At 40.4% G+C, this 19,668-nt stretch overlaps 1 protein-coding gene across 1 annotated transcript in view; it reads right to left on the reverse strand.

Moving 5' to 3' along the window:
• LOC107555290 (T-lymphoma invasion and metastasis-inducing protein 2-like) overlaps positions 1–19,668 on the reverse strand; it is a 51,585-nt gene that overhangs the window by 22,951 nt on the left and 8,966 nt on the right. The window contains exons 2-8 of the mRNA XM_016238042.1: positions 4,135–4,351; positions 2,794–3,921; positions 2,002–2,437; positions 1,642–1,814; positions 1,316–1,540; positions 719–904; positions 420–569 (exon numbers count right to left, since the gene is read on the reverse strand). Of these exons, the coding sequence (XP_016093528.1) occupies positions 420–569; positions 719–904; positions 1,316–1,540; positions 1,642–1,814; positions 2,002–2,437; positions 2,794–3,915 (2,292 nt within the window). The 5' untranslated portion in view covers positions 3,916–3,921; positions 4,135–4,351. The remainder of the gene's footprint in view (positions 1–419; positions 570–718; positions 905–1,315; positions 1,541–1,641; positions 1,815–2,001; positions 2,438–2,793; positions 3,922–4,134; positions 4,352–19,668) is intronic.

Below are 19,668 nucleotides of genomic sequence, written 5' to 3' on the forward strand. Positions count from 1 at the left end.
TGAGTAAGTGGCTGTTTGTTTTGTCCAAGTGTGACAGTGTTTCTCATCCTGACACCTGTGGACAGCATTAACACACTACTGTGAGACTAAATGAGTAAAACAGGCCTGTGTCTTAAATGACTAATCAGTACTGCAGTCGTAAACACAGGCCAGTGAACCTCAGAGTAAGACTCCTAACCTGAAATCACAGCTCTTTTAGTATGTACTGATTCACGTCAATTAGGATTAACATTAATTAAAGGAAAACTGCTCCTTTTATTTTTATTTTCCCTAAGTGTATTCTTTATTGTTAGGGTTTGGCAGGTCTTAAAATACATTACTGTCTGGCAAAAGAATTTCCATGATATTTTCAGTTCTAGCCAGATTATTAAAAAATATATATTTTATTGCGGCTGCACCTACCAAAGAGTATTTCTTACCTGGGACAGAGACTGTCTCTTTTCATGGTTGCGTTTGGTCAGACTGTCTAATCCCTTCTGTGAAGAAAAGAGCAGTCCTCGTTTGTTCCGCATACCTCGAGGATGAGAGCGAGATCGTCTCTTCAGGGTGGCTTCATCACGAGTGCATATCTGCACAAACACAAGATCATTTAAAAAAAATCTCAGTGCTCACTCATCTTAATTAAATTTTTGTGGCACGTCTCAAAGGTAGACTGTTTTAATGAGGTCTTTTTTTGGTATCTTACACAATTCCCTCAAAGCATGTGACAGATCCTCACCAGCGCATGAAAGGACGAGACAGAGAAAATTCCCAGACGACCTAGCACCATTTTAGACGGGCGTCCAGCAGTGGCTAGCAGGCTTTTTGGATTGGGCAGCTCTGTGCCCTGCAAGCTAGCCAGGTAACAGCGCATGCGGAAGAGCTCTAGGTTAAACTTCTCCAGGTTCTGTTCCCATTGCAGGATCTGTGGGTCAGAGATGAAGGAGAGAGAGCAACGCATTGAAATACATTTGAGAAAGCTATAGACATTATAAATATTATGGAGTTACAACAACCCACAACACTGGCAGTGACTTATGTATGGGAAAGTACCCCTCACAGTTTCTTTAGAAAACCTAAAAACATAGAAATGTAGATAATGCGGATCAGCAGGGCATGGGGATGACAAGTCTGAATGCTTGTATTATATATTCTTGGATGCTCTGAAGGCACTGTGGTGTGGTTGCTGTTCAAACACCAACATCAATGACTTAATTGCCCAATTTAGCAAACCACTCATCTGAACTACTTGGTTTTGGCCTTCAAACTTTTGAAACAAACCACACACATATGCATAAACATCCACACACACACACACATCCGTTTCGTTCCTCACCTGGCTCTCAATAGCCTTCCTGTTCTTCTGGTCGCTGATGACGGACAGCTGCAGCTCTGCCATCTTCTTCATTTTGCCATCCATGTCGATCTTCTGCAGAAGAGCTCTGCTCTGGCTCTTCAGCAAACGCAGAGTGTCCTCCTTCCCCTGACGCTTAGCTAAATGTGATGCGCTGGCAGAATGGATGGCCGTCACCCAGTTCTCCAGGTCTGTTTGATTAGCAGCCTGCAAGTAACAGATGAGAGATAAGAGACAACTTATAGCCAAAAGTCCACATTGTGGAAATAGTGTACTATGTACTATATTATAAGATAAAGGCCACATGCCTGAAAGAGATAGACATCTCCATAGGCATTGCTGAGGCAGAAGACATGCTCTTTCTTGGGATGCTCAGGAACTGCCTGCACAATACTGTCCTCGGCAAGCACTGCGTAATGTGGTGTGCATTCCTGCTCAGGGGAGATCTTTCCATCAGATTCACCCAACAAAAGTGTGCTGCCTACAGGAGACAGGGAAACAGAGATAGAGCTCCTAATAATGACGAGCAAACATTATCCATTAAAGCTACATTTTGAAGTCTTAGAACTGAAAAATTTAATTGGCTGTGCATGTTTTACTTGCTGTAGATTCAGCATTAGTGTTAATCTGCATTTATTGTCCCCTTGTTCCCAAGACTACCATCTTACCTTTGAGCGTGACCCAATACTGCCTCCACTTGCGTCTTGCTACCAGCTCCAGTTTGCGGTCCTTGTGGAGGGTAATGAGGGGCTTAAAAGCCAACCAACCAGCCCTCCGCACAACACCTTGCTCCTTCTCAAACAGGAAGTCCATTTGCTCCAAGGAGCCCATTGAGCCACTGCTGCTTTCTCCTTCACCCTCCCAGACCTGGAGTCCATCAGCAGTTCCACTGCTGCTGCCAGTCTCTAGGCCCTGCATAAAGTTCTCATAGATGTTCTGCCTCAAGGCCGCACCCTGGTTCTGCTGCCCAAATGGGCCCATTGAGGAACCAGAGCAGTCCAGCTGTGTTTGGGAGGACATGGGATTCCAAAATGGTCTGGACTCCTCTAGTGTGCCCCCAGCTCCACAGCTGATGACCTCTGTAAAGTCCAGAGTACTTGGTTCCTGAGGTTGGGTAGACATGAAGTGAGAAGAGGATGGCAAATGTTAACATGTAACTGTTTTACAAGGTTGCCACAATGTCGTGAAGTTTTTCACACCCTTTACTCTTCTTTACAACTCTTACAAATCATGGCCAGTCCAACAAGCATACCAGTAATTTGTTGTTTCAAAGAGGAATGTCATCTAAAAATGCTTTACAGCATTGAAGAGTCAACTTCAACAAAAACATAATTTTACACCCAGAGCACTGAACAGGAAATGGAATTGTAATATGATAACATCTGCATGATAATTCTGGAGTCAAACAGGAAGGTCTGTTATGCTGAAAGATTTACACTAACGCCAAATAATTTTCTCACCTGCAGCCTTCGCTTCTTCCTGCTTAGACTTCCTGTCCAATCGCTGAGGCGGCGGATGCGACTCTTGAGCAAGTCCTTCCTTGTATTGCCATCAGGAACTGCTTTTCTGCATGGCAGGGTTTGTGAGGTGTAATTCTGGGTTTTCTGACTCTCATCCTGAGAGTTCACATCCAGGGAAGCGGTCAGTGAGGTTTGGAGCTGAGGAGTGTCCTCAAGCTGATCCACCGCTAGGATGCTCTCGGTAGGGAATGGCACAGTCATGTTGGGGTTTGCGTAAAGGTCGGATAATCCATTATGTTCCAAATTAAGGAACACAGAGTCTCCAATAACACTGTCTTCCTCAGCTCGGTTAGCATTGTACCCATTACTATTGCAATCACTGCTTGCATACTGACTGCCAAGAACTGTGGCTTGGCAGGTGAGGTTACTCATATGGTTCTCAGATTGTTCTGTATTGTAACCATTAAAACATCCAAAATCTACAGTGCGTGTGGATGAGAGTGTGGTATATCCACTACTGTTGTCCGAAGGTTGGCCGGTGGTGAAGACATTATCACACAGATCTTCTGTCCCATTCCCCCAGGGTGAGTCATACCATGAACCCTCAGAGCTAAGAGAGCTCCCATTACTGGCCCTTTGGGTAGCATCAACAGGTCCACTGAGACAGCTGCCCAAAGACAGCGCAACATCCGGCTCCCTCCGTGCATTGGTAAACTCTACCCTCAGACTTCCATCCTCACGAAAAAGAACTTTGGGACTGCTCTTACTGTCTTTAATCTCAGAACTGGTGCTCTTCATAGGGGCCTGGAGGCCTCCAGTCTGTTGTCTGTAGCCTACAAAGAATCCATTTCCCTGGAATAAATGGTTGTCATTGTGTCTTTCTGAACGTACTTTGTCACTAGATCCCCCTTTAATGCAGTCATAATGGCGGGAGATGTAAGGTTGGCTGTTCTTGTGTGGTGAAAATAAATTTTTGGCCTTGTATCCAGAGGTGCTTTCAGTGCTCCTCCACCAAGAACGTGGGGAAAGTGCCTCCTCTTTTGAGGTGTGCATCTTCAAGGAGCTAGATTTTCCCTTACCAGGGATGATGGAATTGCTATACTGACTATCTGTATTTCCCATTCTGATCTGTGAGGAAAATGGTAAAGAAACATCAAGGTCAAAGTTAAGCATTCCATGCATTCATCTTTCTACCTAACCATCCATATAACTATGTATCTATCTGTCTAACTTTCTATCTATCCAGTTAAATGTTCACTTATCCACCCATCCATGCACCTACACACAAAAACACACACTTTTAAAACAACAGTATTGCATAGTAATAGAGTTTCTTTTTACCTGTAATACAGCCAGTTGTCAGAGCATACAAAGATATTCCTTCATATTTCTTTTAGACATATTCCTTTACACTGGCCATCCTCTTTTTCCAACGTTGTCTATGGCTGACTTCTGTCTGCTCCTGCCTGGTGCAGCATCTGACTCTCACTGAGATCCTCCTCCCTTCACTGTCTCTCTACCACAGCTGTTCCTCTCTCTCTTTCTCTCCATCGCTCATCTGTGGAGAAACAGAGGAAGGGAGGGGCATGTGTCAGTAACAGTCAGCTCTTGTGTGTGCAGTCTGCAGTGGGAAGCCCCACTCCAACCCCCAACCCCAAATATAAATAGTCCTCACACTTCTGTCCTGCTGCCACATTCCATGACGTAGCGCCGCAAGCTTTTACAAGGGCAGACTTCATACAAACTCCCTGTCTATTTTTTAGGCTAGGAAATTCTTCACAATTTTCTTAATTTTTTGTCTGAACCGTAATGGTTCAGTAACTCAATCCCTCAAAGCAATGTATTTAGACTGTACACAAAATCTTTTGACTATGTTTGGGGTAGCATTGTTTTGTCTTAAAGCCAGAAGAGGATTTGGAAAATATCCGTAATGAGAATTTTATTAGTGGCAGGATGAAGTGCTCCTGGCTGCTTGGGAACATTTCATATCCTGTTAACTTTACTGAGTGAGATTTAGGGGTGATAAGGGACTTCGGGGTTCAGAGGTAGCAAAACCATCTTGCCCTAACAGCTCAAGAGGATATGGAAAAAACACCCCCCCCTAACCATGACCTCTAACCCAGAAGTGAGCACTGAATGCCGCCAGCACCATCTTCTTTCACACGATCAAGCTTCAATGAAGCAAGGAACAGTGCTCTTGAGATGCAGCAGGGAGGCGGACGGCTGCCTAATTATGAAAAGTACCAGCAGGCAGTATGATGTTATGCTTCCAACACTGTGGCTTTGTAAGAGACTGAACACAGAAGCAGCCAATGAGTTTTGTCGGTTCCAGACGCCGAGCTGCAGAGGGCTGAACCAGGGCATTGTGGGATGTGTGTCCTGTCCCATTCAGAAAAGATTATCTGAATGGCAGTCGCTCACATTGTGAGCTTCTTTGTGTGTCTCGCTGGCCATCTGCTGCCCCAAGGAGTGAGATCAGTCACCCTCGACCCGCACAATTCACTCATCCCAAAAGAAGCGCAAGACTGCAGTGACAAACTTTACCAGAATTCAACAGACTAAGCCAAGAGCTGATGTGTGATAAGTCAAAGACACTTGTTGAAAGATGCATGTGTGTGTTTTGTTATGTATAGGTATTTTCCATCTGCTCTTGACACGGAGCGTCACAGATCTTTCAGGAATTGAAATTGTGGCATATGTCTGCTACTTCTCATTCTTAGTTGTGCTGTCATTTGACTTCAGAAGACTGTTTCCCACCAGTCATATGGACTGCTTTTTTTATTACCATATGATCATATCATATTATCATATCATCATATCATACCAACTTACAATTTTCACCTGGTGTACAATAAAACAGCTGACAAAAATCGCTTAGACCTACACTGCAAGAGGGACCCCAGCCATATCTAGAATTTCAATGGGTGGGCTCTTTGACTTTGCCAGCAAGCCAACACCCAGAACCCCCTAGAATTGTGGTGGTGAGTTTTACACAGGCAAGTTCCATTCACATTTAATTCAGAAACTATAAAAGTATAGTTACAAGTTAAAGCAGGACAGTTTTATTGATTTATTGTTTTCAGTTTGAAGGCTACCAGGTGCACATTCACATAAGCATACTTTAACACACAGTGAATGCAGTCTTGCTGCTCCAAACCAATGAGCGATCATAATTCTGCAGCCTCATGTAAAACATTCACATCTACAAACACATTACACCCAGCAAACAGTGATTATGTCTTCCTGGCTCGAAGAATGAGGGCATTATAAAAGTATGTATTTTTATAAAGAACAACTCTAAGCGGTTTTGGGAGGGGTGGTTTTGGGTGGTGGAGGCAGCTGGCCGCCTGGAAGACGTGACTGGGCCTCTTGTTTGACCCAGCATGCCATAACTACCAGCACACCATGTTTAAGACAAACTACCACACCAAAGACAACACACAGCACCAAGGAGAAGGGAGAGAGAGAAACCATTGTTGGTTCCAGGTGTTAGGGTGCGATCGCTTGATAAAAGTAATGGGTTGGATCAAAGTAACAGACAGGAAGTGTGGAGTTGCCCCTGCACGCATAGAACGCACACACACTTTCTTTGATTAAAAGATACATTTTCTAGAACACAGAGGTACTTCACAGCTTATAGCAGAATAATCCTTGTGAAGAAATGACATTAAAGTATATTTTAGTTTACCATACCAATTTTTGTCAGTATATTCAGCAGTACACTTTAACCATAAAACTAATTATGAATTTACATGTAAAGATGTACTTTAAAGGGTAAAAATCACTCTTAAGTTCAACTAATTTCATTTAATATAAATGTAAACCATAATACATTTTAATTTAAATGCAAGTAAGTGTTCAAAAACATGACATGCAGTTCTTTTAAATTAGATTATTTCTGTAATAAGTATGCAAAAGTGTAATTATTTTTCACAGGAGAAATGATAGCATAATACAACACTAGGCAATACAGGAAATTGCTTTTCCATTTGCTTTGACCGCTGTTACATCAATAATGTCAACAATAACTGACGAAGAGATGTGATGGGCCAAGGTCTGTGTGCTTTCATGAATAGGGTTTACCTAATACAGCACCACCATCAATACTAACTAAATATACTGTAACAGTGATTAAATCTGCTGCCAGATTGATTTTGGCGCTAGACAGCGGTCCAGTCAAAAGCAATTTGTGAGAATATGGCGCAAAAGCGAGGATGTCAGTTTTCGTGAGAGATTTTGCTGATGTCAGACTAGTAAAGAATTTGTTTAGCTTTGATGTTAAAGGTTCACTAAGTACTGTAACTTACATTTTAAGGACACAATGTAAATGGTGCTTGCCCATACAAAACTCACCACCTTGATACTAGGGTGTTATAGGTGGTTACTAATGTCAACAAGCCACACAATGTCACAGCAGGTGGTATTATTGAGAGGGAAATTCTAATTCGAGAAAGCATGTGATTCTCATAAGCGCAAGAGTGTCATCGCTATTTTTGTTCTGATTTCCTGAAAGAGAAAGGAAGAGTCTGTGTGAAAGTGTAAAAAGTTAGTGCTGTCTACTTTTAAGTGTATGATGGTCTCAGAGCTAACAAGGACTAAAAGGCACACAATTTCATTTAAAAGTTTAAAAATTCAAATACATATGATACAATGGAAATGAAAGGAAAAAAGGAATATATGGTAGAATGTGTGTTGCATGCCTTTTCCAGACAGGAAAGCAGTTGTGTGCGTCACAGAACAATCCATAGCGGAAGGAAAGCACTGCAGGCCACTGTGAGCAAGCTCACAGGAAAACCATGTTGAAAGGGGGTAGATATGGGTAGGGGACAACTGTGCACTGGGCCATTTCTCATGGGAAAATGCAGGGATAAGACAGTTCTGGAGGGAACGGCACTAGGACACAGGAATCCAGGCTTGACCTGTTTCCTCCCACTTCCTGAGACAGACACTCTTATAGCCTGCCAGTAGGCAGAAAGGCAGAGCTCTGCATTGGGTCAGCACTGGGATGGGTGTGTTCTTCCAGCTGCTTCCGCTGTTCTTTTGCTTTATAATGAACATTCATCACTCAGAACCAACCAAACTAAATGTCTATGAGGACAAGTCGGTCCAAACGCCACTATATGGTATTCTCCTACTTACTTGCATTCAGAACGACCAAAATCTCCATATGTTAGTCAAGATTATATTCCAATAATACATTTTTGATCAGCATCAATTTTTGTACAACTATTGCTATGATTTCAGTTGTGGAAAACACAAGATAATAATATCCTGACAGCACTGAACTTATTTTAGAATAATGCTGAATTTACGTGAGAGTTAAATACTCCTTGTGAAAAAGCATACGTAAGAAAAACTTATTATATAAATTAAATGCAATTATCTGAACTTCAGAGTGCTTTATTTTGGCCCAAGTATGAACATCTTTATACGTAATTGTAATTTATAAGTAATTCTATTGTCTTTTAAATATGGTTAAAGTGTATTGCCAAATGTACTGGCGAGCATTTATGGTAAACTAAAATAAACTTTAATGTAATTTCTATTGAAACGTTTATGTCATCTATTTAAACATTTGTAATTACACATTTGTAATGATGAAGTTGCAATTCAGCCTAGTATGTTTAAAATATATGAACTTTGAATGTTATATCAAATAACACTACAGTAAAATGATAATCAAGTAAATGTGCTTTAGTATGTTAGTCAACATACCATATTAAGTGTACTTCTTTAAAGCATGACAAAAGATTATTAAAACTTAATGATTTAAAAAGTACTTTAAATTACACTATAAGTGCACATTAATTTTACTTAAGTGCACTTCTTATTCACAAGGGATCTCTGATGTCTGACCACACATCATTCTGTTTTTCTAGGCTCAGATGATGTATACATAAAAAAAATGGCAATGTAGGTAGACGGTTTGTTCTGCAGTTTTTGGAGTATTGTAATGTTTTGCAATTTTCACTGCAAGGCTGTATTCATTGGGACAGTATGCTTTACTCTGGAGGACTAACATTTGGCCACTGCTATGTTTTAGCACCTGACTACCACCAGCTAACCACACAAACACACAGTTGCTGCCCACTAGTTCCGGTTAGGTAGTTTGGGTCAAACATGCATGAGAACCAGGTTGGTGTACTATTTCTTGCAGCACTGACAGTTCTGCATCTCAAGAATTAGCATAAGAATTTTTCCCAACAAAGAACATCCATGGTAAGGGTTTCAGTATACTTCATTTACCATGTCCTGCTCCATCTAGCACACAGTTTAGCATGCAAGTCTTTCAAAATATCCTCCATTGACCGTGAGTGTAGATGAATGAATTTGGCATGTGTGCACTACCTAGTGGACCTTTGTTTTTGAACACTCGCATATGCGCTGTTCTCCTTGCAAGTTTCTGCAGACACAGAAATCAATCTGATGGTGAAAATTACATCACACAGACTATTAGCGAGCCGAAGTGAAATACAGACAAAGAAAAGTACACTTTGGGCTAAAGAAAACCCATCTTCTGATCCAAAAGTCACCTCTGTTGGTCACATGGAAGTTTGTAGAGTCAGCTGCACCCTTGTCGGCTGGTGCTCATTAAATGCTTCATTTCTAACGTTTGCTGAAGTTGTTTTTACATTCAGTCATCCTCTTCTGCAAAAGAACCTCTTCTGGGCTGAAAGGAACATGTAAACAACCCCAAAAGGAGGACCCTTCGCTCTTACATAACAGGGCTACAGATTGTGGTTCCTGTCTACACCAAAAATCTGATCTCACCACCGGGAATTTAAGAGGCGTGCCTCTTACGCAACACAGCACGAGCGCTGGACAGAATGGAAAATATTGTCAGAGAAAGACTCATAAACATAGAGGAGAACACGTTGAATCAGAACATGTTCTTTTGCAGACTTCAACTACCCTGTACACATCTTGCATGCATTGCTAGTTAGTTGTGTTTGTGTAAGCAACTGCACATGGGTGTACTTCGCACGACATACTTTTGAGAAGCTGACATATCTTGCGATGCATGGAAGCCCAGTATAAACTCTTATTGTAAGATATAGCCGCAATAATGAGAGAAAGTGGCAATTACAAGAAATAAAATTGTTATTCTGAAATACAGCCTCCTTGTGAAATAAAGTCATAATGACGAGAAATAAAGTTGCAATTATATGAAATAAAGTGAATGTTGTGAGATACAGTCACAATGATGAGAAAAAGTGGCAATTACAAGAAATAAAGTTGTAATTCTGAGTCACTTGACAAGTCATAATGACAAGAAATAATGTTGCAACTACACAAAATAGTCACAACTGTGAGATATGATGACTTCCATAGCAATGCTGTCAGATATAGTCACAATGATGAGAAAAATGGCAATTACAAGAATTACAAGAAGTCACTTGACAAGTCACAATGACAAGAAATAATGTTGCAATTATATGAAATAAAGTGAATGTTGTGAGATACAGTCACAATGATGAGAAAAAGTGGCAATTACAAGAAATAAAGTTGTAATTCTGAGTCACTTGACAAGTCATAATGACAAGAAATAATGTTGCAATTATATGAAATAAAGTGAATGTTGTGAAATACAGTCGCAATGATGAGAAAAAGTGGTAATTAAAAGAAATAAAGTTGCAATTCAAAGATATATTCACTTTGTGGAATAAAAAGTCATAATGACAAGAAATAGTCATTAATAGTCAGAGAAAAGTCACAATTACACAAAATAAAGTAACAATTGGGACATATTTTGACTTCCATTGCAATGTGATGCACTATACTCAATTTAAAACTACTTTAATTCTAATTTAGTAAATTACTAAAAATACAGAGTCTACATATTTGTACTCTTTAACTAATCATTTGTTATGAAATCATTCGTAGGCAAAATGGTTTTAAATGGTAAAAAAAGACAACATTAAGCATCAACTATAGTTAAGAACTTGAAACTGAGGAATGTACTATTATATTCCAAGCTTCAGCACTTTCACATGGAAGGCAATAAAATGAGCAAAAAATCCATGAACTTACACTCAATGAGAAATGTAAGCCATGTCTATGGACCAGACACTATTGGTGCTTTTCCACTGCATGGGATGGCACGGTACGGCTCGGTACGGTTCACTTTTGGGGGTTTTTCCACTGGGTACAGTACCTAGTACCTGGTACTTTTTTAGTACCACCTCGGTTGAGGTTTCAAGTGAACCATACCATTACCAAAACATGACGTGTAAATTCTGCTGATCACGGATTGGCCATAGAGAATCGTCACTACCTGCGTCACTGAACTTGCGACACAAACACAACAGAACTGCTAGATTTAAATCAGCACAGCCAGCGAAGGATCGAACGCAACTGTTTTGAATCGAGCGCACCTTTTTTTAACAACCAAAAATTTGTGTTGTCTGTTGCGGAAGAACAGACGTTCCTCTCGTTGATAGCAGAGGAGCGGATCCAGCGAGAGCTTGATGGGGCGACGTGGAATGAAAAAGTATTTTTTTAGGAGTCGTGGTAGTAAAGGCGGCGCAACTATAACGACATGTGAATAATCCCGCCCACACTAAAGCGGTACTGAACTGCAGTGGAAACGCAAACCGTGCCGAGCCGTGCCGTGCCGTACTGAGCCGTACCGAGCCGAGTCGTACCACGCAGTGGAAAAGCGCCATATGAGAGGGACTGGGCTCTTTTGACTTGGGCCATTATGTAAACACCCAGAACACCCTAACAACCAATTAGTAACACCCTGGCAACCACCCACAACACCCTAGCAACTTCTGTATGAGTAAACAGCACTCACATTTCTAGTTTTACTGTGAATTATGGGTCACAGAGGTTCACAGAAAGTCTTTATGGGAAAAGGGGCTCTGCTTAATGCACATTAAATCCTTAATCTCACAGGATTTCAGAGCTCCCAGTTTATCGTTCCAGTACTCAAGACTATATGGCTTGGGGTTGGGTTGGCCTTAAAACTGCATTTCTCATAGATTTCAAACAATATTCTAATATATATATATATATATATGTGATATGACAAACTATAATGAAGTGATTAATGAAAACAGCACTAATGTTTTGTCAATGCTACTATTGCTGTGATTACCATGGTAGGCAAATGAGACTCTTATTTAGCACCGAATGTCATGTCATGATGTCATGAGGAGCCCATCTTAAAACAGTTATATGTAGCGTTTCTGTTTATCACCAGAGGGTTGGAGCACGCTGGGAATAAAACCATCGCTTAGTCTGTGGTAAATCTCATTAGAGAAACCAGAGAAAACAACCTGTTAAAATAGTGACGGCCTGATCCTTTTCTCTGACTGGAAACAGTGCCGTTTCTCTGAGAAGTTGTGGTCATCTCTGATTTTACAGCAATTCTGAGATCATTTGATAATGTGCGGCACGAAGAAGACACACTGGCGCACAGCTTTCCCAAGGTCCATTATTAAAACACAAGCGGGATGCTGATAAGATCATATTTTACAGTTAAATAGCAGAGCGGCTGATTCGAGGTCCTTGAGTTTCCAGTGTGGTGTGACCACAGTAAGCCCCCGAACCGCTCAGTGCCCCCCTCACCCAAATGGACGCCTAGACTAACCGACCTACGGCTCCCAAAATTACAGCCATGGGCACACAGCACTCCTCATTATTATGTGCTACATGACTAAAACGCTCTATTTCTTGGAAGCGTGCGAGTCCGCGTGAGACAAGAATAACCAACATAATTTACTAAGAGCAATGCGAATTAGCATAGGGTTGCAAACAAGAACAGCTGATGATGATCAGATGCAGATAGTTTACTAACAACATAGGTGCAAAATGGGTTAAGACATGCTTTTTGGGGCATTAAATAATGGTGCAAATACCAGTAAATTGACTAGGACAAACCTTAGTAAATCATGTTGCAAGATTAATTTAAAGACTCTCCTCCCAATACATTTTGCATCTGACAGGAAAACAACTACAAATACATATGTACTAAAGTCAGCCACAATAATCCATGCTTTTAACTCTCCTTCAAAAAGAAGAACACATGGACTTGCCAACTAGGAGGTTAAACAGAAGCAAAGGTATCGACGACTTAAACGCAAACTATTCTTGCATTCTGTCACATTTGCACCTTTTCACTTTAGTGGTTAGACTGGGTTAGGTCCAGACTCCAGAATCAGCAAATTCACCTTAATCCGCGCATCCCAAAAAATTTAAAAGGGGGTTCGGGTTTGCCAAGGACAATGTCGGCCCTGTTTGATTTGGACTAATGTGAATTCCCTTTCACCATGTGTTGACTTTCCACATAAGATCCCTGCTGGATGTTCAATGGTTCTTTGGCTTCCAGTGCTGTGGGTGTTCAGATGAGCGGTCGGGCACGTGCTTGAGCTGGATTCGGTTTCATACTGGTGTTGAATGAGAAGAACGGATAAGATGTCAGACTTTCTACTAAATACAGATTTACTTTGGCTTAATTTAGGATTTGCCTCATATTGATGAAGTTTGCATCATTGATTCTGTTACTTTCCTATTTAATCTGCTTTGAAAAGCACTACATACATTTAATTCAGCATACTTTCTGTGCTTCTTTCCTTCTCCAAATGTAAGACCTCTGCAAATGGCAATTAACAATTTTTATACTATTTACAATATTTCAGACTGTTTTCTGCCTTAAAAAGTACATTTTAATACATTCTAATGACCTGCAGGAAACATATTCGTTCAAGAAATGCAAATCTAGTTTAGTATGTATTACATGTAATGTGCAAACAGCAAATCAGTTTTCAAAGATCGTAATGCACTCAAATCAGTTACACAAATTTTCAGTCACAAGTTTAAAAAGCCAATCTGTTCTAGTAACTAGCCTCTATAAATTTTGGCAGCCTGAGGGCATGTGGTGACACTAATTGAGTTGAACTGGGCTAAAATATGCTGTGAAGATGTTATCACGCCTTCTCCAGTGTTGTACCGTCTCCATGGCCTTTGTGCAATTACATGCTTCTGCTGCGCCCCAACAAGTGGCCCAGTGTTGAGTTTGAGCCAGGCTTAGCGAAAAATAACAGAACTCAAGGAGCACCAATACCTATCGCATTCCTCCATCACAAAGAAATTGGGTCTCTGCACATGAAAATGGGGGTTAATTACGGAGAAAATCCAGCGAAAATTCAGTACGGCAGCAGTTCAGACAGCTGGGAACAGAGGGTGCTTCTTCCAGCCCACAGCACAAAAGCATCAAGGCACTTTAGAGGGTGGATTAGGGCTGAGAGCCTGCAATGACTAGCAATGGAAAAATGAAAACAGGAGAGGCCATGTGACGCATGCCAGGTCCAGTCTCTGTTCTCTCTGTTACTCTCCTCTCTCCTTTTCTCTGATAAAAGCTAAACAGCATGGCAATAATTACCTTTTCCAAAGCAAAACAAACACAAACAGCTGGCTAACCTAGTCAGCAAACATTTCACACAAAAAGCCAAAATGTTTGATGGACATTTGGCAATTCAGTCTGACCAGTAAGTTAATTATCCTTCACATCAACAAAATAAATGTTGCTTGACAAGAAAACTCTATTAATTATACCTTCAGTATTTTCAACAAAAGGACCACAAAGTGAGCTGCGGTGGAAAAAAAGTGCATGGCACATTTTACTTATATATTTTCTTACATATAAATGCAAAGTCTAGTATTTACATTTCTTAAAATAACTCATCCTTGCAGCTGTTAAACTTCATGAATTTCATAGAGCAAGTGTGCATGCGTGCAATTAAACAAAACGGGTAAGAGGATTATTACTTACTAAAATATTCATAAAGTAGGCCTAGTTGTTGTTGAGCATCAAATGTAGTCTTGCATTCAATCGTGTTTCATTAAGATCTAACATTATTTATAATTATTATAACAAAAACTCCACTACATTCATGAAACAATAAAATCAATTTAAAAAAGCGTTACTATGATCAAAAGCTGCGTTGTGTCTTCCCATAAAACATGATAAGTAAAAACAAAACAGGTTAGCGTTGGTAAGAGGCTCTAACCTGTTTTGTTTTTAATTGATTAAAGGTACGGCACGGTACGACTCGGTACGGTTCACTTTTGGGGGGTTTTCCACTGGGTACAGTACCTGGTACCTGGTACTTTTTTTACTACCACCTCGGTTGGGGTTCCAAGCATACCGTACCATTACCAAAACGTGACGTGTAAACCGTGCTGATCACGGATTGGCCGGAGAAAATCGTCACTACCTTCGTCACTGAACTTGCAACACAAACACAACAGAACCGCTAGATTTAAATCAGCACAGCCAGCGAAGGATCGAACGCAACTGTTTTGAATCGAGCGCACCTTTTTTTAACAACCAAAAATTTGTGTTGTCTGTTGCGGAAGAACAGACGTTCCTCTCGTTGATAGCAGAGGAGCGGATCCAGCGAGAGCTTGATGGGGCGACGTGGAATGAAAAAGTATTTTTTTAGGAGTCGTGGTAGTAAAGGCGGCGCAACTATAACGACATGTGAATAATCCCGCCCACACTAAAGCGGTACTGAACTGCAGTGGAAACGCAAACCGTGCCGAGCCGTGCCGTGCCGTACTGAGCCGTACCGAGCCGAGTCGTACCACGCAGTGGAAAAGCGCCATATGAGAGGGACTGGGCTCTTTTGACTTGGGCCATTATGTAAACACCCAGAACACCCTAACAACCAATTAGTAACACCCTGGCAACCACCCACAACACCCTAGCAACTTCTGTATGAGTAAACAGCACTCACATTTCTAGTTTTACTGTGAATTATGGGTCACAGAGGTTCACAGAAAGTCTTTATGGGAAAAGGGGCTCTGCTTAATGCACATTAAATCCTTAATCTCACAGGATTTCAGAGCTCCCAGTTTATCGTTCCAGTACTCAAGACTATATGGCTTGGGGTTGGGTTGGCCTTAAAACTGCATTTCTCATAGATTCCAAACAATATTCTAATATATATATATATATATATGTGATATGACAAACTATAATGAAGTGATTAATGAAAACAGCACTAATGTTTTGTCAATGCTACTATTGCTGTGATTACCATGGTAGGCAAATGAGACTCTTATTTAGCACCGAATGTCATGTCATGATGTCATGAGGAGCCCATCTTAAAACAGTTATATGTAGCGTTTCTGTTTATCACCAGAGGGTTGGAGCACGCTGGGAATAAAACCATCGCTTAGTCTGTGGTAAATCTCATTAGAGAAACCAGAGAAAACAACCTGTTAAAATAGTGACGGCCTGATCCTTTTCTCTGACTGGAAACAGTGCCGTTTCTCTGAGAAGTTGTGGTCATCTCTGATTTTACAGCAATTCTGAGATCATTTGATAATGTGCGGCACGAAGAAGACACACTGGCGCACAGCTTTCCCAAGGTCCATTATTAAAACACAAGCGGGATGCTGATAAGATCATATTTTACAGTTAAATAGCAGAGCGGCTGATTCGAGGTCCTTGAGTTTCCAGTGTGGTGTGACCACAGTAAGCCCCCGAACCGCTCAGTGCCCCCCTCACCCAAACGGACGCCTAGACTAACCGACCTACGGCTCCCAAAATTACAGTCATGGGCACACAGCACTCCTCATTATTATGTGCTACATGACTAAAACGCTCTATTTCTTGGAAGCGTGCGAGTCCGCGTGAGACAAGAATAACCAACATAATTTACTAAGAGCAATGCGAATTAGCATAGGGTTGCAAACAAGAACAGCTGATGATGATCAGATGCAGATAGTTTACTAACAACATAGGTGCAAAATGGGTTAAGACATGCTTTTTGGGGCATTAAATAATGGTGCAAATACCAGTAAATTGACTAGGACAAACCTTAGTAAATCATGTTGCAAGATTAATTTAAAGACTCTCCTCCCAATACATTTTGCATCTGACAGGAAAACAACTACAAATACATATGTACTAAAGTCAGCCACAATAATCCATGCTTTTAACTCTCCTTCAAAAAGAAGAACACATGGACTTGCCAACTAGGAGGTTAAACAGAAGCAAAGGTATCGACGACTTAAACGCAAACTATTCTTGCATTCTGTCACATTTGCACCTTTTCACTTTAGTGGTTAGACTGGGTTAGGTCCAGACTCCAGAATCAGCAAATTCACCTTAATCCGCGCATCCCAAAAAATTTAAAAGGGGGTTCGGGTTTGCCAAGGACAATGTCGGCCCTGTTTGATTTGGACTAATGTGAATTCCCTTTCACCATGTGTTGACTTTCCACATAAGATCCCTGCTGGATGTTCAATGGTTCTTTGGCTTCCAGTGCTGTGGGTGTTCAGATGAGCGGTCGGGCACGTGCTTGAGCTGGATTCGGTTTCATACTGGTGTTGAATGAGAAGAACGGATAAGATGTCAGACTTTCTACTAAATACAGATTTACTTTGGCTTAATTTAGGATTTGCCTCATATTGATGAAGTTTGCATCATTGATTCTGTTACTTTCCTATTTAATCTGCTTTGAAAAGCACTACATACATTTAATTCAGCATACTTTCTGTGCTTCTTTCCTTCTCCAAATGTAAGACCTCTGCAAATGGCAATTAACAATTTTTATACTATTTACAATATTTCAGACTGTTTTCTGCCTTAAAAAGTACATTTTAATACATTCTAATGACCTGCAGGAAACATATTCGTTCAAGAAATGCAAATCTAGTTTAGTATGTATTACATGTAATGTGGCACGTGCTTGAGCTGGATTCGGTTTCATACTGGTGTTGAATGAGAAGAACGGATAAGATGTCAGACTTTCTACTAAATACAGATTTACTTTGGCTTAATTTAGGATTTGCCTCATATTGATGAAGTTTGCATCATTGATTCTGTTACTTTCCTATTTAATCTGCTTTGAAAAGCACTACATACATTTAATTCAGCATACTTTCTGTGCTTCTTTCCTTCTCCAAATGTAAGACCTCTGCAAATGGCAATTAACAATTTTTATACTATTTACAATATTTCAGACTGTTTTCTGCCTTAAAAAGTACATTTTAATACATTCTAATGACCTGCAGGAAACATATTCGTTCAAGAAATGCAAATCTAGTTAAGCAAACAGCAAATCAGTTTTCAAAGATCGTAATGCACTCAAATCAGTTACACAAATTTTCAGTCACAAGTTTAAAAAGCCAATCTGTTCTAGTAACTAGCCTCTATAAATTTTGGCAGCCTGAGGGCATGTGGTGACACTAATTGAGTTGAACTGGGCTAAAATATGCTGTGAAGATGTTATCACGCCTTCTCCAGTGTTGTACCGTCTCCATGGCCTTTGTGCAATTACATGCTTCTGCTGCGCCCCAACAAGTGGCCCAGTGTTGAGTTTGAGCCAGGCTTAGCGAAAAATAACAGAACTCAAGGAGCACCAATACCTATCGCATTCCTCCATCACAAAGAAATTGGGTCTCTGCACATGAAAATGGGGGTTAATTACGGAGAAAATCCAGCGAAAATTCAGTACGGCAGCAGTTCAGACAGCTGGGAACAGAGGGTGCTTCTTCCAGCCCACAGCACAAAAGCATCAAGGCACTTTAGAGGGTGGATTAGGGCTGAGAGCCTGCAATGACTAGCAATGGAAAAATGAAAACAGGAGAGGCCATGTGACGCATGCCAGGTCCAGTCTCTGTTCTCTCTGTTACTCTCCTCTCTCCTTTTCTCTGATAAAAGCTAAACAGCATGGCAATAATTACCTTTTCCAAAGCAAAACAAACACAAACAGCTGGCTAACCTAGTCAGCAAACATTTCACACAAAAAGCCAAAATGTTTGATGGACATTTGGCAATTCAGTCTGACCAGTAAGTTAATTATCCTTCACATCAACAAAATAAATGTTGCTTGACAAGAAAACTCTATTAATTATACCTTCAGTATTTTCAACAAAAGGACCACAAAGTGAGCTGCGGTGGAAAAAAAGTGCATGGCACATTTTACTTATATATTTTCTTACATATAAATGCAAAGTCTAGTATTTACATTTCTTAAAATAACTCATCCTTGCAGCTGTTAAACTTCATGAATTTCATAGAGCAAGTGTGCATGCGTGCAATTAAACAAAACGGGTAAGAGGATTATTACTTACTAAAATATTCATAAAGTATTGTTGTTGGGCATCAAATTTAATTTGACATTTAATCGTGTTTAACTGAGATCCTACATGTAAAGCTGTATTGTATTGGGATTATAACAAAGACTCCCCACAACATTTATAAAAAAAAATACTATGATCAGAAGCTTTTTTTACCTCTTTTTTTACCTCTCACCAACTTTATTTTTACTTATCATTAATTATTTAGTGATTTGATCTGTCCCACTGCTTCTATTATAGCTAAACAGTTCTTGTTTGTTTTGTTTTGATAATGTTATCTATTGTATCATTTTAAATTTAATTTATATGCAAAGAGTATATTTAAAAAAAAACTATACCTGCAGGTAATATAATATTAAAGGGGTCATATGATGCTATTTTAAAGATCATTATTTTGTGTATTTGGTGTAACAGAATATGTTGACATGCTTTAATGTTCAAAAAACACATTTTTTTTTTAATACTGTACATTATTGTAGGTCCTCTATGCCCCGCCTCTCTCAAACGCGTAGTTTTCAACAAAGCCCCTCCTTTGACAAGCGTAGTCTGCTCTGATTGGCCAGCTGACCCAGTGCATTGTGATTGGCCGAACACCACAAGCACGCGTCGGAAATATAACAACCCTTACCATAATCGCGAGCTTCAGCTTTCAAAATAAATATCAAGACAGTTAATAATGTAGTTAGTTTTACCATCAGTTCAAGCCCGAAAAGGCAACAGAGTCGCGTGACAGACACAGTGATGATGCAGTACACAAGCCGCGGTTAAGACAGCTGA

Source organism: Sinocyclocheilus grahami, unplaced genomic scaffold, assembly GCF_001515645.1.
Source record: "Sinocyclocheilus grahami isolate Dianchi unplaced genomic scaffold, SAMN03320097.WGS_v1.1 scaffold530.1, whole genome shotgun sequence".
Lineage (NCBI taxonomy): Eukaryota > Metazoa > Chordata > Actinopteri > Cypriniformes > Cyprinidae > Sinocyclocheilus > Sinocyclocheilus grahami.